Source organism: Zingiber officinale, chromosome 6B, assembly GCF_018446385.1.
Source record: "Zingiber officinale cultivar Zhangliang chromosome 6B, Zo_v1.1, whole genome shotgun sequence".
NCBI lineage: Eukaryota > Viridiplantae > Streptophyta > Magnoliopsida > Zingiberales > Zingiberaceae > Zingiber > Zingiber officinale.
This window is the reverse complement of record NC_055996.1, coordinates 12,370,084-12,392,551: the sequence shown is the minus strand read 5'-3', so window position 1 is coordinate 12,392,551 and position 22,468 is coordinate 12,370,084. Positions and strand designations below refer to the sequence as shown.

At 37.9% G+C, this 22,468-nt stretch overlaps 1 protein-coding gene and 3 non-coding genes across 12 annotated transcripts; all 4 read right to left on the bottom strand.

Moving 5' to 3' along the window:
• Positions 1 to 475: 475 nt before the first annotated feature.
• LOC121993437 lies at positions 476 to 552 on the bottom strand. The gene has a single exon (XR_006115281.1). It is a non-coding gene; the product is annotated as a small nucleolar RNA Z105 (small nucleolar RNA).
• Positions 553 to 604: 52 nt separating this feature from the next.
• On the bottom strand, positions 605 to 694 carry LOC121993488. Its single transcript, XR_006115327.1, has one exon. It is a non-coding gene; the product is annotated as a small nucleolar RNA SNOR75 (small nucleolar RNA).
• A 76-nt stretch (positions 695 to 770) lies between these two features.
• LOC121993490 lies at positions 771 to 858 on the bottom strand. Its single transcript, XR_006115329.1, has one exon. It is a non-coding gene; the product is annotated as a small nucleolar RNA SNOR75 (small nucleolar RNA).
• Positions 859 to 2,266: 1,408 nt separating this feature from the next.
• On the bottom strand, positions 2,267 to 21,589 carry LOC121992010 (transcription factor HHO3-like). 9 transcript variants are annotated; one of them, XR_006114790.1, is made up of 4 exons: positions 21,373 to 21,589; positions 21,066 to 21,270; positions 20,632 to 20,958; positions 2,267 to 2,392 (listed from the first exon to the last, which is right to left on the bottom strand). XR_006114790.1 is itself a non-coding variant. In XM_042546117.1 (3 exons), exons 1-2 carry the CDS (start codon positions 21,566 to 21,568, stop codon positions 21,077 to 21,079), a joined length of 390 nt encoding a protein of 129 aa, XP_042402051.1. In that variant the 5' UTR covers positions 21,569 to 21,589; the 3' UTR covers positions 2,374 to 2,392; positions 21,066 to 21,076. The 9 variants fall into 9 exon arrangements, 4 of the variants coding, with proteins under 4 accessions (XP_042402051.1, XP_042402049.1, XP_042402050.1 ...); XR_006114792.1 differs by lacking the exon at positions 2,267 to 2,392 and adding an exon at positions 3,316 to 3,330; XR_006114791.1 differs by lacking the exon at positions 2,267 to 2,392 and adding an exon at positions 14,881 to 14,895.
• Positions 21,590 to 22,468: the final 879 nt, after the last annotated feature.

The following is a 22,468-nucleotide window of genomic DNA, read 5'->3' as shown; positions in this document are numbered from 1 at the left end:
ACGGGCTTGATTCACCTGATTTGTTGGCCTTTAGCATTGCACAATCTGTTCTGACTACACATCATTTTCGAGCACATCTGATTCGCTCAATTGTAGGTTTGTCAGGTTCATTTGGTTCGCTTGCTTTCCGTTTGGATCATATAAAAGAACTATTTTCACAATTAACAAAACAACAAAGTAAAACCTTATCGAAACTCCATCAATCGAGAAGCACTCACGAACCAAATTATCCCTTTATCACCATCGATTAATGATGAAAGAATTAAAGATAAATTAATACAAATACAAACACATCGATTAATGGATTCTTGACAAAACTCTATTCGCAATCAGATTTTGTAGATACCGTTCTAAAAAGAAAATTCAATAGAAAAAAGATTGAAGTTCCATAACATGACGAGCATGATCGGACAACAAATCTAATAGTGAATGGAGAACAACAATCTACATTGCTGAAGAAAACTCGGATTGGCATTCAGAATGAGTAGGAGGTTTAAATTCTGTCAGATAAAAAAATTCTCAGAAATGATATGAGATTCATCATAATGCCAATCCAAATGAGTATGAGATGCAATTTGAACGAAAAAGAAGAAAGAGATAGGATTTCTTTCAGACAAATGCCTCGATTCGTCCTCATGTTGAATGGTATGGATTAAATCGGACTCGTCATCTATCATTTATCTCATCGCCAAGAAATCCAAAGATTGAGAATGAACCGAAAATAGAATGTGAGATGAAATTAGAAAGAAAAAGAAGAAAAGCGACGAGATTTCTTTCAGACAAATGCCTCGATTCGTCCTCATGTTGAATGGAATGGATTAAATCGGACTCGTCATCTATCATTTACCCTACTGCAGCGGCGCTGAGATTACTTTCCGCCCGCATCGATTGTTTTCCGCCCGCATTAATGGATAATAAGCACAGGGGGTTTCGTTATTATTTATAGAGGCAGGGTTAGTGGTAGGGTGTAGAGCTCCCGTTTTTACGAAAATGCCCTTTTTTTTTATCTATCGATTGGATTTGTACGGCCCAATAAGGGTTTTGGCGGAAGTTGCAACGCCGCCCAAAACGGCCGGTGAGCTCCAATCGGCCACCATCATATTCATTTGATCCAATCGTTCTGCATTTCCTTGCCCTTCATATTTCGTGATAATCGTTAGATTTTGCTCAAGCTGAACAATTTTTCACCTTTTTATGTAATCATTTCTCTGCAATTGTTTGCTAAACTCATTCGTTTAGAATCGATTCAGATTGTTACTGAAATGTAACAGCATAAATCCTCTGTCGAATCATTGGTCCATTGCTTCTCCTCCACCACTTCATGGCAAAGTAAAAAATCAATCATCTGTCGGTTTGAGATTCTCGAATGGGGCTGATACGGAAGTTACAACATTCAAGCAGGATTCAAACAGAAGGTTAGCTGATTACTGTAATTATTAACTACATACTTGCTTAATTTCTCTAAAAAATGTTAGAAAATGGCATTATTTCATGCTCACAGAACTTGCCTTTTGATTTTTTACTGAGACTTTATGCGGCTTCAACCCCATATGGTTATTGATTTCCTTGGTTTCAGATACAAGCAGTACTATCTGCGCAGCAAAGAAGCTGCTGCATCTGGTGTTTCATATCTTATATTTCATCTCCACCAACTTCTAATTGATTTTCTATTACACTTTGAAATTAAACAACAATCCCTTGTTAAATTTTCTTTAACTAAGGTCCTTTCTTTTGTTCCAAGCAGGTGTAAATACTTTGATATGCACAAACAGGTTGTTCCTTTCACGGAAGCATGGTCTTGGCAAAAATCAATTGGAGCTAGGAGACAAACTTTGGCAGAGAAAGATAAGATAATTCCTATACACTAGGAACAGGTAGTTCACAGGAGCACTTGAATTTTGATATACAAGATAATTCCTATACACTAGGTACAGGTAGTTCACAGGAGCACTTGAATTTTGATATAGAAGATAATTCCTATGATGTTTATCGGACTGAGCTAGGTTTCTCCATATATTCGGATAATCAGTTTCACATTTTCTGTGTCTGTAGCTGTATTGTATATGTATTCCACATTTCTATAAACCTTTGGTTGAAGTAGTAGTTTTTTTTTTGTTTTCTATAACGAAAATTATTCATAGTGAATCTTTTTCAGTGTGTCGCCACAACCATGGCAGACGATGTCCGCTCCTGTCGCTGGCAACTGTGTCGCGGCAGAGGAGTGTCGGCGATCGCGTGACATCAGAAGGATGTGGTGAAAGAGCCACGTCGTGCTAGGTACTCTCAATTGTCGGATTGTCATGGTCGGCAATGAGCAGCCACTACAGCTGGCGCGTTCGATGTGGTAGAGGTTGAGGCGGCATGAGATGGGGATTGTGTGGCGGTGGTGACGCTGTAGAAAAAAACAAAGCAAATTAGGTTTCGTATTAAAAAAAATCATAATTTTTTTATTACATATTTGTAAGAGGATCCGCAACCCATTCTCGTCATAGCACCCACCAACTCATCAAAAAATATGAAGTTCACTGTCACATATTGATTATAATAATATATCTTTTTTTACCTATATTATTTTTAATATTAATCCTCATTATTTATAAGTTCTATAGTAAACTCAATTATTTTAAAATTACATCATATTAAATAAATATATTTTAAAATATATAAATTATTATTATTTTTTAATAATAATTTTACTTTTTAAAAAATAATGTTAGTGTTTTAAAAAAATATTATTAATTGTTTTAAAATATTTATTATTATTTATAAAAAAAGAAAAAATATATATATAAAATAAAAGATATGAGAGGGATGAACAACATAATATTTTCCCTTCTCTCATAATTGAGAGGGATGTTAAATAGATATTATAATGTTCATTTAATATTCCATGGATGTCCTAAGATTAAGCTCTTGTTTTTTTATTAATTAATTAATACATTGTTTTTAGTTAATGTAACGCCCCGTCCCTTCCTGCTTAAGCTGACGGGGGTTACTTATCTTTTCTTCTTAAAACAGCGGAAGTTTTATTTATAGTATATATATATATATATATATATATATATATATATATTTTTTCTTTAAACTTTTCTTTTACTTTCAAATAATCATCCCTAACAACCTATCATATGAGTCACATAACATGCTTAACATAAATTTGAACCATAATACTAAAGAGCATGATGAAGTGTCATAGAGTTATAAAAGAACAACATGAATATAATTCTTATTAACTAGAAGCAGGTCTTTTTCTTTAGCCAAGTCACTACTACACACGTCCTTCTTGCCCCCTCCTGCTGCTCCCTTAGTACATCCATTCTTTTCCCTTATCTGTGGTACAAGGAAAGTAAGCTGTGAGCACTCAAGGCTCAGTAAGATCCTTTCCTACTCACAAAAACCGTATAACATAAATAAAACTTCAAGGCATAAAGCATAAAGACAACTCATCATATCATGTATGGAAGCATCATATCATAACATAATCGTAAGATATCATGTCATATACTAATAAAGTCATAAAGTACATTCTAGCATAACATAATCATGATCATAACATATCATAACATAATCATAGAGTTCATCCTAATATAATATAACATAATCATAAAGTTCATCCTAACATAACATAACATAATCATGAGCATCATGGTATATCGTAACATAATCATAAAGTGTTATGCGAGATGACTTTCAAAAACATGATTCATGCAATAATATATGCAACATGTCCTTTGAAAACTTATTACTTACATACTTAAACATAATCATAACATGGTTAGGGCCCCGGCTTGTACCACATACATAAATGCGCGCGTCCTATGTAGGTCCAAGGTAGCAAGTCTTGAACCCTACAAGACATACATACTAGGCCCGTTTCTTAGTCCATCGACCTAGGGGCACTTAGGAGCTCATTCCTAACGAGGCCCGTTTCTTAGTCCATCGACCCCGAGGCGCTTATGGAGTCCACCCTTGGTACAAGCTATATAAAGTAAAGTAGCATGTCATACATATCATGGCTCTTATCATTTCATGCACATCGTATTTCTTATCATATCATACCATATAGAATTTGGGCACACAGCTCATCATAATGGTATGTAAAATTTGGGCACACAGCACATCATAAATACATGCATAGTTTGGGCACACAGCTCATCATAAATAGCATGCAAACTTGGGCACACAGCTCATCATAAATGTCATGCATAAATTGGGCACACAGCTCATCATAAACAACATACAGCATAGCATAAGGGTTACCATCATGTATAGATCATAAGTGTGCATAATTAAACATAGAAGCATAGCAAGCTCATAAAACATGGCATATAAGATACATGGGAAACATATTTAGATTTCTAACCCTAATGTCTTATAGTGGCCGAAACATATAGTTGGGTTTTAGGTAAAAACAACCCATACCAACATGTGAACTCTAAACAAGTATCATTTCATATACCATAAGAAAACACCATGAACAAGTTTAGGTAGAGTTCTAGGTTTCTTAAGCTTACAACTTATCATGGCCGAACTTTATCAAGCATACATTGGGTTAAAAATTATCATTCAAGCTTGTGAACCCTAAACAAATTCCGTAGCAAATAATTACAAGGAACATCATGAGCATAATTAGGTTAGGTTCTAAGTTTCCTATGCCCTTAAACATAATGTGGCCGAAACTTGTAGGGCTTAAAGCTAGGGTTCAAGTGTCATAAAAGCATGAGAACCTTAAACAACTTTCATAGCAATTATTTCAAGGAACAACATGAGCATAGTTGAGTTAGGTTCTAAGTTTCCTAGGCCCTTAATCATAATGTGGCCGAAACTTGTAGGACTTAAAGCTAGGTTCAAGTGTCATAAAAGCATGAGAACCTTAAACAACTTTCATAGCAATTATTTCAAGGAACAACATGAGCATAGTTGAGTTAGGTTCTAAGTTTTCTAGGCCCTTAAACATAATGTGGCCGAAACTTGTAGGACTTAAAGCTAGGGTTCAAGTGTCATAAAAGCATGAGAACCTTAAACAACTTTCATAGCAATTATTTCAAGGAACAACATGAGCATAGTTAAGTTAGATTCTAAGTTTACTAGGTCCTTAAACATAATGTGGCTGAAACTTGTGGGACTTAAAGCTAGGGTTCAAGTTGTTAGGACCTTCGGATAGCGGCTAGAGAGGGGGGTGTGAATAGCCGACCTCAAATTATCGTTTCTTCCTACAATTTAGGTTAGCGCAGCGGAAATAAAGAGTAGAAACGAAAATGGAGAAGATCAAACCTCAAACGCGACGATATAACGAGGTTCGGAGATGATACTCCTACTCCTCGGCTTGTCCGTAAGGTGGACGAATCCTATCAATCCGTCGGTGGATGAGACCCCGGAAAATCGGCTAATAAGAACTCCTTCTGGGTGGAGAAACCTCACCACAATACCTTTTGCAACAACAATAATGGAGTACAAAGAATAGAGCAAGAAACAATGGACAATATGAATATAAAAAACACCCTACCAAGTTTGCTTGTCTTCTCGTTGTTTACTGGAGTCCGTTGATGAAGCAACAACTTTACGGATCCAACAACAGCAGCTAGAAAACCAGCCGATGGAAGCTCACACGAAGCTTCAGCAGTGGAGAGCTCAACAAAGCTCAGATCGCAGGAGCAAGAACCGTAGTCAGCAAGCGTTATTTTTCCCTTCTTCTACTGTAGCGGCCTTATATCCTGCACCTGCGAAGAAGACAAAGAAGAATCCAAAAATCTAGCCGTTGAGTCACAACGGCTAAGCCTGGACCGATCAGGCTCCATCCTGATCGGTCCAGGAGGACCCTGATCGGTCTGTGGACCGATCAGGCCCTAGGCTGATCGGTCCCCAGACCGATCAACCAACTCTCTGTGAGAGTTGGCTTCGAAGCCTGATCGGTCTGTGGACCGATCCACCTATAGCCTGATCGGTCCACAGACCGATCCCCCTACTTTTTTCTGCCTCCTGATCGTTTCCTGATCGGTCTGCAGACCGATCAGTTAACCCACAGAAACATTTTGTTTGGTTACTGATCGGTCACCAGACCGATCCAGACAATCAGAGTATCACTGGATCGGTCACCAGACCGATCCAATGCCTTAGAGCTTCCCAGCCCTAAACCCTAAAGCCTTCCCGGTCTAGAGAACGAGCTACCGAGCCCTCTCTGACCTAGTCCGGAGAACGAGCTACCGAGCCCTCTCCGACTTCCACGTTCGATCCAGAGAACGAGCTACCGAGCCCTCTTTGACTTAGTCCGGAGAACGAGCTACCGAGCCCTCTCCGACTTCATCCGGTCTAGAGAACGAGCTCCCGAGCCCTCTCTGACCTAGTCCGGAGAACGAGCTACCGAGCCCTCTCCGACTTCCACGTCCGGTCCAGAGAACGAGCTCCCGAGCCCACTCTGACCTAGTCCGGAGAACGAGCTATCGAGCCCTCTCCGACTTCGTCCGGTCCAGAGAACGAGCTCCCGAGCCCTCTCTGACCTAGTCCGAAGGTCCTAACAAGTGGTATCAGAGCGAGGTCGCTCTTCGTCCGATTAACACCCGGGGGAGCACGAGCTAGAGAATGGATCAACTTGGAGAAGACATCACGATTCCACCCTTCTACGATCGCGACGACTTCGCGTATTGGAAGGTAAGAATGAAGTATTTTCTTATGACTAACCTAGAAAATTGGAATTGTGTACAAGTAGGTTTTATTCCTCCGATGGATAAAGGAGGAGAACCTCTCGAGAAGAAGAAGTGGACGAATGAACAAATCCACCAATCCATAATCAACGACGAGGTAACGAAAATCTTTGAATTTTCATTACCTAATGATATATTGTGTAAGATAGGTGGATACAACGATGCCAAGGAGTTGTGGAACAACTTGGCTAAGTTCCATGAGGAGAGCTCCAATTCAAGTCATGAAGAGGAGTCAAGTGAGCCAAGTAGCTCACATCATGGATGTATGGAATTAGAAGTTGAGGGCTACTCAACATCTAAGGAAGAAGAGGAGGAGAGTTCTTCATCAAGATTGGTGCAAGAAGAAGCCTCTACCTCCGGAAGGGATGAAGAAGAGAGTTTATGTTTATCCTCAACCCTAGGTAACTCAAGCAACTTAATTTCAAGTAAATTACATATAATGTGCTTTGAGTGTAGGGAATATGGGCATTACAAGAGCAAATGTCCAAAGAAGATTAGGAAGACTCCACCGGCACCAAAAGTCAAGGAAGCCGGAGTCCCGATACGCAAGGGCAAGGAGCACGTGGTGTGCTTCCAATGCAAGCAAAGGGGACATTATAGGAGCCAATGTCCGAGGGGGAGGCAACCTCACAAGGACAAGAGATCAAGCACATCTATGGGGAGCGCTAAGTAAAACCCTAAGGTATCTTTTAAGGCACATTATTGCAATTCTAATAAGAAACATACTAGTAGCTTTATTGCAATTGCCAATGATGATAAGCATGATAACCATAGAAACCGATACATGTGCTTAGGTGCCAAACATGTTAGTCTAGGTAAGGATGATACTAGAAATGTCAATCCTAGAATTAACTCATCTAAGGTTAAGGAAAACCTAGGTAGGAATCCCAAAACAACTAGACATATGCCTAGGAATACCTCAAAGAAAAATGGAAAATTAAAGCTTGAGGTATTAGAGAAGGAAAATCAAGTCTTGAGGTCAAGACTTGACACTTTAGAAAAGGCTCTTAAGAATTTGGAAAAGCTAACTCTAGGGTCTAAGGGTCAAAAATCAAAGCCCAAGGACATGAGAGGTTTGGGTCACAAACCTAAGTCTCAAGTGGTCAAGCCTACTTATCATAATGTTCCATTCGATTATGGAACAAGATCTAGGGCTAGGAAGACCATCACCAAGGTCACAAGGGGAGTCACCCCTAGAGTTGATCTTGATGAGTCCCAAATGACCAAGGCTTTAAAGCCTAAGAGGGTCATTAGGAGGGTTGCTAGGGAAGTCATCCCTAGTGAATATTTAGTGAACCCAATGAGCTCAAATAAGTTTTGGGTTCCTAGGAGCGTGATTTCATCACGCTAGATGGGTTAGGGTGTGCCAACCTTAATTGGATAGGTAGTTAACCTAATCATGGCAAAAGGTGGCATTTTAGGAATTTTCAAGATGTAATCAAGCCTTGAAAATGAAATTTAAAATTTTACTTATTCCTAAGGTGATTAGGATGTGTCAACCACATTTGAGGAGTTTTCTAGGACCAATCTAATTGGCACATAGTGATCTAAAAATCTTTAGTATATGATTTTAGGTCTATTACACTTAGGAATATAGAATGTGTGGCAAAATGATCAAAATTATCAAAAATAGCAACTAAGGCTAGAATTAGGTATTTTCTATACCTTTATATGTTATTTGTCATATATTGTTTGCCATATGCCATGTCATGACATCATATTTATTTTATTATCATTTGAAATGTCATGATAATGCTTAGGTTAGTTATATGACATGCCTTATTTAAGTTTCATACTTTATGACATGACATCATGACATTGGCACATATTTTCACTTATGATATTACTTTATGTCATGTCATCATCTCTTGCATTTATGATCAATTAAATTGATTTAAGGATAAAAACTCAATTTGATATGGAAATCAAATTGTTGTCTAGTAAATGCATGAGAACTTAGCTTAAGATGACCTAAACCCATATCTCACATCAAAATTGACTTGGATGTGTTTGATACACCTTAGATGTGTGTGAGATATTAGGATTATGAGTTAGGATCAAGGTACATAGCTCTTGTACCTAGATGAGCCTAATTCCAAATTGAGGATCATAGGGAAAGCTTGTGTACAAGTCATGTACATTTAGCCCTAAATTGTGGTCCTAAATTGAATGGTTTAAAATCATTTCAAAATTGATTTGAAAAACCTTGATGAAACTTTTCTAGTGATAGCATTCATCATTGAGCAAGTTGATACAAAGATGGATTAACCTTGAGCTATTTCAAAGTTTTTCAAACTTTATATCAAGATTTAAAAATGGAAGTTATTTTCATAGAAAACTATTTTTTCATGATAATATATGGTATGAGGAATGTATCCTCAAAATTTTACAATTTTTGGAATTTTTTGTAATTTTTTAGGGGTTTCTGAATTTCGGGAAGAAAAAAAATTCAGAACTCTTATCAGAGAGTTGTGGACCGATCAAAGAAGAGCCTGATCGGTCCAGAGTAGTGTGGATCGGTCACTGGACCGATCCAGGGAAGTCTGATCGATCTGGTGACCGATCCAATAAAGGGCTGAGCGTGCCAAAATGCTGATTTTCGACTGATTGTCTGAAATTTCAGCTGTGGAAGTTGTGTTTTAGATTTCTAAAGGGTTGAAACTTTCCAAAACATTGTTGGTGCAGTGGTCAAGGAGGAGTTGATCTTTAGGGGGAGTTTTACCTAATGGTCAAGAGGGAGTTGACTTTTAGGGGGAGTTTTTACTCGATTTCTGAGGATGAGTGACATGGGATTATCACTAAGTTGATTGTTGTCTTTAGTATCAAGGGGAAATTAAGGGTTTCAATGAAAGGTATGGGACTTTCATTAGGAAGAAACTCTTAACCTTGATTCACTCTTTTTGATGTGCGTCAAAAAGGGGGAGAAATGTCTAGAGAATGTTCAAGGAAGAACATTGGAGTTTGGGGAGAATATTCAAGGAAGAACATTGATTGAAGAGCTATTGGAAAACCTAAGTTAGGTTATCGGGTTAACCTAACTTGATTATGATTTTTGTCAAACATCAAAAAGGGGGAGATTGTTGGTGCAACCTTAGGTCAAGGTTGACTGATATGACCCAAGTTTGTATTCTTGTCAAACATAAAGATACCACTTTTATATTCTCGTCAAACATCAAAATACAACTCGAGTCAGGTCAACTCGAGTCGGGTCAACCAGGTCAACCTTGACCTAAGGTTGTACCAACACAAGTGTCATAAAAGCATGAGAACCTTAAACAACTTTCATAGTAATTATTTCAAGGAACAACATGAGCATAGTTGAGTTAGGTTCTAAGTTTCCTAATCCCTTTAACATAATGTGGCCGAATACATATGAGCACGGAATGAAGTTAATTCATCATATGAGCATAACAAGTTAACAACTTCCTCATCATGAGGCACCTATCATAAATCAACAATAGAAGACATGCTTGGTTTGAGTCTTAGCTTACCTATTCTTTTTTTTCTTCCCTTTTTATTCATGTTTATCCGAGAGTCTTAGGGGTGTGATTCTAAGTTCTAATCAACATTCTAGCATATGAACATGAGATAAATCCCTTCCATAAAATACATGTCACAAGGAACATATTGAGCATGTCAAAATTTAGATCTTTACATTTCCTAGGTCCTTCTTTTTGGTCTTACCTTGGCCGAAATTCTTCATGAGGTTTTTCTTAGATTTTATGTAACCAAATCTCATAGAACACACAAAAGCTATTGTACCACAGGTGAGGGAAACTTATATCCTTTCGCTTGTGGTTTTCTTAAGGAGAAAAGTATCCTAAGTGCCAAGGAAGGAGAAAACTTCTTCTTCTTGTACCTCCTTTTGCTTCTTTTTGCTTGGAAGGAATAGAACTTGAAGGCTTCTTCTCGGAAATTAGTTTTCTTGGAGAAGAACTTAACTTAGCTATTGGAATGAGGAGAGGGAAGGGGTTCTTGGTTCGGTGAAGAATGAAGAAGGAGAAAGGAGGAAGAAAGAAAAGGATTTTATCTCTTGTTTTTCTTCTCCCAAACTATTTATTCCTTTTGCCAATGAAACATGTCTTCATTCATTCCCTCAACTCCTCTTTTCCCTCATTCCTTTAATTCCCACGAAAATAGAGAGAGGGAGGGAAGTAGACAACTCATCTTTTGCTTGCTCCTTTTCTTAACCAAGAGGAAAAGAAGGTAAGCAACTTGGTTTTCTCTTGCTCTTTTGCTTAGTTTTCTTTTTATTTTCTTCTCACCTCTAACTAAAATTCCATTCTTTTCCATCCATATATTATTCATTATCCTAGTGGTTATCATATAATCAATTTATCTCCATTATTTGTGGGAGGTTCAAGGTTCAATCCTTGACCTCACCTCTTCTTATTCTATTTTTGGGTTTCTATTTTCCCTTTTTTTCTTATCCTTTTTATTTTCTATACTCTAAAGAGAAATAATATCCATATGCCTATCTTATAATTTCGTGGGTGTTACAGTACCCCATACCTCATAGAAAGTTCGTCCTCGAACTTAGAATAGTAATGTCAGGTGGTACCGGACTTCCGGCTGAGTGCATCGGCCACCTTGTTTGCTTTCCCGGGATGGTAAAAGATTTCGCAATCGTAATCCTTGACCAGTTCGAGCCATCTGCGTTGTCTCATATTTAAGTCTTTCTGCGTGAAGAAATATTTCAGGCTCTTGTGGTCAGTATAAATCTTGCACTGGGTTCCATATAAGTAATGCCTCCATGTTTTTAGAGCGAAGACCACCGCTGCTAGTTCTAGATCGTGAATGGGGTAATTTCTTTCGTGCTCTTTAAGTTGCCTGGAGGCATAGGCGATGACTTTGCCGTCTTGCATGAGTACAGCTCCAAGTCCTAGTAAGGAAGCATCACTATACATAGCAAAGTCTTTGTTACTTCCTGGAAGAGTAAGGATCGGAGCACTGGTCAGTCTCCGTTTTAATTCCGTAAAACTCTTCTCGCAGTCTTCCGTCCATTCATACTTTTTATTTTTCTTGGTGAGATTTGTCATAGGGGCTGTAATTTTGGAGAAATCCTCTACGAATTTCCTGTAGTAACCCGCTAATTCTAGAAAACTTCTGATTTTGCTGGCATTCTTTGGTCTGTTCCAGTTACTTACGGTTTCAATCTTTCTTGGATCTACCATGACTCCATCCTTGGAGATGACATGACCCAAGAATATTACTCGATCTAGCTAGAACTCGCACTTGGAAAACTTTGCATACAGTTGTTTTTCTCGGAGGATCTGCAGTACAATATTCAGATGTTCGGCATGTTCTTCCTGGGTTCTTGAATAGATGAGAATATCGTCAATGAAGACGATCACACATTTATCGAGATATGCCGCAAATACCCGATTCATCAAGTCCATGAACACAATAGGGCATTTGTCACTCCGAAGGGCATAACTACGAACTCATAGTGTCCGTATCTTGTTCGAAAGGTTGTCTTTGGTATATCATCTTGTTTCACTTTCACTTGATGATAGCCGGACCTTAGGTCAATCTTTGAGAAGACGGTTGCTCCCTTCAATTGGTCGAACGTATCGTCGATCCGCGGAAGGGGGTATCTGTTCTTGATCGTCGCGTTATTTAGTGCTCGGTAATCTATACACATTCGCATAGACCCATCCTTCTATTTCACAAACAGTATCGGAGCTCCCTATGGAGAGTGACTAGGGCGAATAAGTCCCTTGTCGAGTAACTCCCGTAGCTGTTCTTGAAGTTCTTTCAACTCAGTCGGCGCCATTCGGTAAGGTGCTTTAGAAATTGGTTTAGTACCCGGAACTACTTCAATCGTAAACTCTATTTCTCTATCTGGTGTTAATCCCGGTAGTTCATCAGGAAATACTTCCGGATAGTTGCATACTACCCTGACCTCTTCTAGCTTCTGGCTCTCGGTTTGTCTTGTATCAACCACGTGTGCTAGAAATCCAGTACATCCTTTGTCTAACATGCTATATGCCTTTACAGCTGATAAAATCTTCGTTTCTTTCCCAGATTCCCCAATAAACTAAAACATCGGTTCACTCAGGTCGGAAGACTACCTTCCTATTACGGCACTCGATTGAGGCACCGTACTTACTCGTAAAGTCCATGCCCAAGATAATGTCATAATCCCGCATGTCAAGTACTATCGGATTGCAGTAGAGTTCTCTATCTGCGATTCGGATAGGTACGACCCGCAGATATGATCCGATGGCATAACTTCCCGGATGGTAGGGTTGTTAAGAACGTGACATTTAGTGTTTGGGGTGGTATGTCTAATTTCTTTGTAAATGGTGTTGAGACGAACGAGTGTGTCGCCCAAGTATCAAACAATACTAAAGCATACTGACTGAAAATAGGTAGCTGACCTGTAACGACAGTAGAGGCGCTTGCCACATCCTCTTTAGTAAGCGAGAAAACCCTGGCGTTCGTTGTAGTTGGTGGAGCTTCCAATCTCCCTTGGCTAATCGGTGTTCCTTCAATAGTAGCTTGCATTTGATGTAGTTGTGAGGGGGTACTCTTGTTCCGGTTGTTCTGCTAAGGTGGTGCCTGAAACCTGTTAGTGCAGCCTCGGCCGTATGTCCTTCCCCTTCGCAATTATAACACCTTCTTGTACCCTTGTGACATACTCCGGATGCAGCTTTCCGCAGATAGTGCACTCGGGGTACTTCGGTTGTTTATTCACCGAGCTACCTTTTGCATTGCCCCATTGTTTCCTTTTTCTAGTAGAGGTCCCTTTCCAGCTTGTTTTGCTACCTGAGGGTCTCTGTCCTTCTGTTCGGGCCTGACTCTTATTCTCGTTCATGGCTTTCTGATAATGTTCTGTGATGAGGGCACTGCTGACCAATTCCTCTGTTATCTGCGGTCTATTAATTCTGCCGGCCACGTTTAGTGCTATTTCGGGTCGAAGCATCTTCAGCATCAGTCTGACCCTTTCTCTTTCTGTGCGAACCAACTCTGGACATAGGCGTGCCAAACGGTTGAAGCGTTTTACTGCTTCGTTCACTGATTGGTCACCTTGCCGAAACTCGGTGAATTCGTCGTAGTGCCGGTTCGTCACTTGCATATGGAAGAACTCCTCGAAGAACTCTGTCTCGAAGTCCGTCCAGTTCATCAGATTAATCTGTCTCTTTGCCTTTACTCTTTCCCACCACATCCTTGAGTCTCCGGAAAAACAGAATGATACACATTTAATCTTTTCCGCTACGGGCCAGTCTAGTAATTCCACTATGTTGTCCACTGTCTTGAACCAGGCCTGAGCGTCCCATGGCTCGCAAGTACCTGAGAAATTTTCCGGCTTCAGCCTTAGCCACTGTATCAAGTAGGTCTCCTGTCTGACCACTGGGGCAGGGGCTATCGGTGGTACTGGTGCAACTACTGGGATGATGGGTACTGCATTCGGATTTACTGGCGGGGTGACAGGATTTTCTTGCTGACCCATCAAAGTCGTGATCAGCTATTGTTGCTCCGTGATCTGACGTTGGAGGTCAGTAACTACCTGAGTCAGATCTGGTGGAGTTACTGTCTCGTCTGCTCGGTTAGTACGTCTCCTAGCCATGCTTATCTTCATTAAATAACAATAAATTATCGTTATTTCTATCCAGGCTAAAATAAGATCGTTATTATTCCTATCCTACCATCATGCATACCTCAGCTAAAATTGTGACTTAACATCATAAAAAAAAACAAAATAAGAGATCATACATAATATTAAAGCATCATAGAAGAATTACTTTAAGCATATAGATTCTTACTTGGAGCGGCAGGATGGAGGCTTGACATGTGTGTAGTGAAAGGCTAAACTTGGCTCTAATACCAAACTGTAACGCCTCGCCCCTTCCTGCTTAAGCTGACGGGGGTTACTTATCTTTTCTTCTTAAAACAACGGAAATCTTATCTATAGTATATATATATATATATATATTTCTTTAAACTTTTCTTTTACTTTTCAAATCATCATCCCTAACTACCTATCATATGAGTCACATAACATGCTTAACATAAATTTGAACCATAATACTAAAGAGCATGATGAAGTGTCATAGAGTCATAAAAGAACAACATGAATATAATTCTTATTAACTAGAAGCAAGTCTTTCTCTTTAGCCAAGTCACTACTACACACGTCTTTCTTGTCCCCTCCTACTGCTCCCTTAGTACATCCATTCTTTGCCCTTATCTATGGTACAAGGAAAGTAAGCTGTGAGCACTCAAGGCTCAGTAAGATCCTTTCCTACTCACAAAAATCGTATAGCATAAATAAAACTTCAAGGCATAAAGCATAAAGACAACTCATCATATCATGTATGGAAGCATCATATCATAACATAATCGTAAGGTATCATGGCATATACTAATAAAGTCATAAAGTGCATTCTAACATAACATAATCATGATCATAACATATCATAACATAATCATAGAGTTCATCCTAACAAAAACATAACATAATCATAAAGTTCATCCTAACATAACATAACATAATCATAAAGTTCATCCTAACATAACATAACATAATCATGAGCATCATGGTATATCGTAACATAATCATAAAGTGTTATGCGAGATGACTTTCAAAGACATGATTCATGCAATAATATATGCAATATGTCCTTTGAAAACTTATTACTTACATACTTAAACATAATCATAACATGGTTAGGGCCCCGACTTGTACCACATACATAAATGGCTCCTATGTAGGTCCAAGGTAGCAAGTCTTGAACCCTACAAGGCATACATACTAGGCCCGTTTCTTAGTCCATCGACCTAGGGGCACTTAGGAGTCCATCCCTAACGAGGCCCGTTTCTTAGTCCATCGACCCCGGGGCGCTTATGGAGCCCACCCTTGGTACAAGCCATATAAAGTAAAGTAGCATGTCATACATATCATGGCTCTTATCATTTCATGCACATCGTATTTTTATCATATCATACCATATAGAATTTGGGCACACAGCTCATCATAATGGTATGTAAAATTTGGGCACACAACACATCATAAATACATGCATAGTTTGGGCACACAGCTCATCATAAATAGCATGCAAACTTGGGCACACAGCTCATCATAAATGTCATGCATAAATTGGGCACACAGCTCATCATAAACAACATACAGCATAGCATAAGGGTTACCATCATGTATAGATCATAAGTGTGCATAATTAAACATAAAAGTACAACAAGCTCATAAAACATGGCATATAAGATACATGGGAAACATATTTAGATTTCTAACCCTAATGTCTTATAGTGGCCGAAACATATAGTTGGATTTTACGTAAAAACAACCCATACCAACATGTGAACTCTAAACAAGTATCATTTCATATACCATAAGAAAACACCATGAACAAGTTTAGGTAGAGTTCTAGGTTTCTTAAGCTTACAACTTATCATGGCCGAACTTTATCAAGTATACATTGGGTTAAAAATTATCATTCAAGCTTGTGAACCCTAAATAAATTCCGTAGCAAATAATTACAAGAAACATCATGAGCATAATTAGGTTAGGTTCTAAGTTTTCTATGCCCTTAAACATAATGTGGCCGAAACTTGTAGGGCTTAAAGCTAGGGTTCAAGTGTCATAAAAGCATGAGAACCTTAAACAACTTTCATAGCAATTATTTCAAGGAACATCATGAGCATAGTTGAGTTAGGTTCCAAGTTTCCTAGACCCTTAATCATAATGTGGCCAAAACTTGTAGGACTTAAAGCTAGGGTTCAAGTGTCATAAAAGCATGAGAACCTTAAACAACTTTCATAGCAATTATTTCAAGGAACAACATGAGCATAGTTGAGTTAGGTTCTAAGTTTCCTAGGCCCTTAAACATAATGTGGCCGAAACTTGTAGGACTTAAAGCTAGGGTTCAAGTGTCATAAAAGCATGAGAACCTTAAACAACTTTCATAGCAATTATTTCAAGGAACAACATGAGCATAGTTGAGTTAGGTTCTAAGTTTCCTAGGCCCTTAATCATAATGTGGCCGAAACTTGTAGGACTTAAAGCTAGGGTTCAAGTGTCATAAAAGCATGAGAACCTTAAACAACTTTCATAGCAATTATTTCAAGGAACAACATGAGCATAGTTGAGTTGGGTTCTAAGTTTCCTAGGCCCTTAAACATAATGTGGCCGAAACTTGTGGGACTTAAAGCTAGGGTTCAAGTGTCATAAAAGCATGAGAACCTTAAACAACTTTCATAGTAATTATTTCAAGGAACAACATGAGCATAGTTGAGTTAGGTTCTAAGTTTCCTAAGCCCTTTAACATAATGTGGCCGAATACATATGAGCATGAAATGAAGTTAATTCATCATATGAGCATAACAAGTTAACAACTTCCTCATCATGAGGCACCTATCATAAATCAACAATAGAAGACATGCTTGGTTTGAGTCTTAGCTTACCTATTCTTTTTTTCTTCCTTTTTTTTATTCATGTTTATCCGAGAGTCTTAGGGGTGTGATTCTAAGTTCTAATCAACATTCTAACATATGAACATGAGATAAATCCCTTCCATAAAATACATGTCACAAGGAACATATTGAGCATGTCAAAATTTAGATCTTTACATTTCCTAGGTCCTTCTTTTTGGTCTTACCTTGGCCGAAATTCTTCATGAGGTTTTTCTTAGATTTTATGTAACCAAATCTCATAGAACACACAAAAGCTATTGTACCACAGGTGAGGGAAACTTATATCCTTTCGCTTGTGGTTTTTCTTAAGGAGAAAAGTATCCTAAGTGCCAAGGAAGGAGAAAACTTCTTCTTCTTGTACCTCCTTTTGCTTCTTTTTGCTTGGAAGGAATAGAACTTGAAGGCTTCTTCTCGGAAATTAGTTTTCTTGGAGAAGAACTTAACTTAGCTATTGGAATGAGGAGAGGGAAGGGGTTCTTGGTTCGGTGAAGAATGAAGAAGGAGAAAGGAGGAAGAAAGAAAAGGATTTTATCTCTTATTTTTCTTCTTCCAAACTATTTATTCCTTTTGCCAATGAAACATATCTTCATTCATTCCCTCAACTCCTCTTTTCCCTCATTCCTTTAATTCCCATGAAAATAGAGAGAGGGAGGGAAGTAGACAACTCATCTTTTGCTTGCTCCTTTTCTTAACCAAGAGGAAAAGAAGGTAAGCAACTTGGTTTTCTCTTGCTCTTTTGCTTAGTTTTCTTTTTATTTTCTTCTCACCTTTAACTAAAATTTCATTCTTTTCCATCCATATATTATTCATTATCCTAGTGGTTATCATATAATCAATTTATCTCCATTATTTGTGGGAGGTTCAAGGTTCAATCCTTGACCTCACCTCTTTTTATTCTATTTTTGGGTTTCTATTTTCCCTTTTTCTCTTATCCTTTTTATTTTCTATACTCAAAAGAAAAATAATATCCATATGCCTATCTTATAATTTCGTGGGTGTTACAATTAATGACTCCATGCTGGAAATTAATTGGGTTGAGTTTACTCAACTTGGGTTGATTTAAACTGGACTGGTTCATTGAACCACCAGGTTAGTTTAAAAAGATAAGTTTCATTTAATTAGATTCTCATATGGTTCAAACTATTAATTGGTTTAACCTAATCAATTTGATCTAAATCAAAATCATTTTAAGTTGATTTGATTAAATGAGTATGGGCTAATCATAAATTTGACTAGTTTAATTTATTAAGATGGATCTTTCCATATTTAATTAAATAGGCTAAATTTATTCTATTAGGACTGATTTAATCAAAATTGGGTCAGATTTATTAAATAAGTCTGAAATTAACTTAAATGAATTTAGGTTAAATAAAAACAATATAGATAAGGCATCCCTATCTAATTAGATTAGTTCTAATAGGACAATTGACCAAGTTCAGGTTTCATCTTCTCAATCGACCGGTCCAGTGTGTTAGTCCACTAGAACTCCTCAAATAAAGGAAATTAGTTTTTCTTATTTGTTTATAAATTCTGTATATTTGTTCTATGTATATGTGTAAATTGAATTGAACTAGTTGTGTTACTGGTTTGTTGATTTTGTACTGCTATTATTATTTTCAATTCTAGATGTCGACAATGATATACACAATGACCCATCGTGACATACAACGAATGAGCTAAGGGAGCAGATTGAGGAGATGGAGTTTGACCCAGTTCATGGACTCCAAGGACATATTGGCCAACTTGATCGATTATTCTAGAAACTCGAATGAAAAGAGTTTCCAATCTTGAATAACTTGGTTTTGCTCCAATTTCTACCAATACAACTCAATATAGTAGCACACTAATTATGAGGGTAAGGGCATATCCCATATGCACAATTGTGTATAAAGCTACTTCACCATATGGATCAAGATGATCCCGAAAAGTTTGAAGAGAATCCATAAGAGGATCCGAATGTGGACCAAATTAAATGGAGAATTCTAAAGTTGTCTACCTGAGATTGCCCCAAACGAATCTAGGTTAAAAGGGATAGTGTTGACCACCACACTATTGTTTGTCCTAGTGAGAGTGGTGTTAACTTATTTATTTTATTAGACTTCTATTGTTATTGTCATTATGTATGAATAGTAATAAGCTCATTTAGTTTATGAGTTATGTAATAATTTTTCCGTTGTTATATATGAACAGAATTATTTTATAAAAAATTATGTTATGTGTTAACAAATTTGAAAATGATTAGTTCATGTTTAATCTAATGATTAGTTTATTTGTTAGGATGTGTGTAATAGAATTAATCAATGTGTAGGATTGAAAGCGCTAGAGGAGGGGGAGCGGGTGAATACTGCTCGTGATTTTTTTTCACGTTTTTCACAAGAACTCGGAGAGAAAAACAAATAATAATAAATGCAACGAAATAAAATAAAACTTGACACAAGTTGATTTTACTTGGTTCGGAGTTTCTGACGACTTCTATTTCAAGGTTTGCGATCGTTGATCATTTTCATTAGACAATTCACTATAAACTCGAACAATTGAACCAAATTGCATCTATTTTGATTTGATCTCAATTAGAGATTTTTTAACTCACCTAATGGGTCGATTCAGACCATCCTACAAGATGATGAGTTTTTAATGGACCATCCTGACCTACCTAACAACTCTACTCAGCAATAATAAGAACTTCCCATCTCCTTCGTATATAGCTAATTACGTCTTTGAGTTAAAAAAAAAGCTTATTTGTTAGTAGAATAGGTTCGCGATCGTTGATCATTTTCGTTAGACGATTCACTATAAACTCGAACAATTGAACCAAATTGCATCTATTTTGAGTTGGTCTTAATTAAAGATTTTCTAACTCACCTGATGGGTCGATTGAGACCACCCTACAAAGATGATGAATTTTTAATGGACCATCCTGACCTACCTAACAACTCTACTCAGCAATAATAAGAACTTCCCATCTCCTTCGTATATAGCTAATTACGTCTTTGAGTAAAAAAAAAACTTATTTGTTATCACACAATTAGTATTTGAATTATGATATATTCATTTGATTAATTTATCATTAAAAAAATTAATTGTAATTTCAAGACATCCACACCAAAAATTGAGTAATATATTTTTAAAAAATACCCATGGAATATAAACCCCGTTCTGTTAACCTATTTGTAAGGCCAAGTGAATTACTATAGGGAATGATCATGAATCCATAATCTGATCGAAAGGCTCCACACATGTCTCAGCCTTCCCAGGGATGGAATACAATCTGATTTAATGGACCATAATTACACGGCCGCATCACTGCGGTGGATGACCCGGGGATTTTCCTGGACCTGAAGATCCTATCACTTCATTCCATGGGTTATATTTTATAAGTCGTATAGTTATATTTTATACTAATAGAGGATTGTGAAAATTTTAGATGTGGGACTAAACATCATCCTGCAGAAATTATCCATCAGCCTCCTAGCAATTGATTCAACTGAGGTCTTACCATGAGCAACACGGAGCAATCGCGAGCACAAACCGCTGATGCAGATCCTGAGACCAGAACCTCCACATCTGCAGCCTGTTGCTAATGCAAGCCACAGTGTTTGCCAGGCGCCACCACCTGAGATGCTTCCGGGGATTCTTAAGTACACTTATGGCAACTAACTGGATGGTTATTGATGGCCGGAGTCACAAAGCCATGAGTGATCACGGTAGAGCACAGAGAGAGGTCAGACAACACAGCGGCAGTCTCATCTTCCGCCTTGGAGCTGTATAGTTCCAATACTGGCAGGGACACATGTCCGCCGTTCCGAGAATAACATACTGATTTCTTCAATCGGAACCAAAGGAATCCATTAAGAGCAAAAATCCTCCGAGAAATGAACAAAGATTCAATTTTTTTCCCAAATAAATGGCAAAGAATTATGTATTTCCAACCTCTTTAAGGTTCATCTTGTCATGTTTTTGGTATCTTTACTTTCCTCACAGATCCAGAGTTGGAACGAGCTCGTCCAGTTCTTCTTATCTCTGAAATCCGAGCTGCTCTCGTTGATTTTGCCCTTAATCGGCGTGAATTCCTGGAACACACGCCCGAAACCCTCGGCGCGGAACCGATCGATCTCCCTCTTCAACTCCCCCATCACTACGATCGAAATTCCCAAACAAAAGAACACTAATTTTAACCTAAAAGGATCCTGGCGAAATCAAATAAGGGAAGGACAGAAGGGAGGAGCATCGGACCGACCCTCGTAGACGAGACGCATGCAGAGAGGGAGCTCGCGCTTGAAAACTTCGATCTTGCGCTTCTCCTCCTCCAAACTCTTGATGGACTCCTCCAGCCGCGACACCTGCCGCCCTCTCGCCCTGCTCTCTGTCACCGCCTTCTTCACGAACCCGACAGCGACGGCCCGCATAGGGTACAGCGTTAACTCTGATCTCATCTACTGTTAGAATTTCTTGTTGAAATTAATTAATGAAATAACAAACCTAAATGAATGAATATTTGAAGTACAATTATGGTTGTTCATTTTAATTTTTTAATTTGGAGTTTTTTCAATTTTCAGAATTGAAAACAAGTTGTCTTTTGATACATGGCTTTTTGGCAAGAGCTATATTTATTCATTGTGACTCTGACTCTTGGATGTGACTATTCAAATCTATAAATAGAGAAGAGATTATGAAAATAAATACAACAAATTTTCTTTTTTTCTCTCATCCGATTTTTATATATTCTCTTAGTTCCAAAATATTTTCTATTGTTGTTTATAGAAAATATTGCAAAGGCTTGTCATATCTCAAAAATTATTTGTCATTGCTCCCTTAGGTAACATTGAGAGGGGACAAATATAATTTTTAGGAAAATGTATCTTGTACATGTTTCAAGTCTTCAGCCATTTGTTTCCTAATTTTAGAGATCACTCCATATCATTTTTATAACAATCTAAAAACTATATTTTGTTGGATCTTCGAAGAAATAATGGAGCATAAAATAATCATGACAATACTAAAGTTTATGAATCAAGACATGGTCAAACTGAATAGGTTTGATGAAACGAACTTAATACGTTGGCAAGACAAATTGAAATTTCTACTGTAATGAAGATCTTGTACATTCTTGATCCAAATTTGGAAGACATTCCGAAACCAACTGATAAAGAAGACAAAGATCTAAGGGACAAAAGAGAGAAAAGGAAAGAAAATGAATTGATGTGTTGTGGTCATATTTTAAATGCCTTGTCCGATCGTCTCTATGATCTCTACACAAATACTGCCTCTACTAAGGAAATATGGCAAGCATTGGAAAATAAGTATAAAGTGGAAGAAGAAGGTACCAAGAAGTT

Coding starts and splice junctions, on each gene's coding strand:
- LOC121992010 (XM_042546117.1), bottom strand. CDS start 21,568: ATGAGATCAGAGTTAACGCTGTACCCTATGCGGGCCGTCGCTGTCGGG. Junction 21,271..21,372: donor CATGCGTCTCGTCTACGAGG/GTCGGTCCGATG, acceptor TTTCGATCGTAG/TGATGGGGGAGTTGAAGAGG.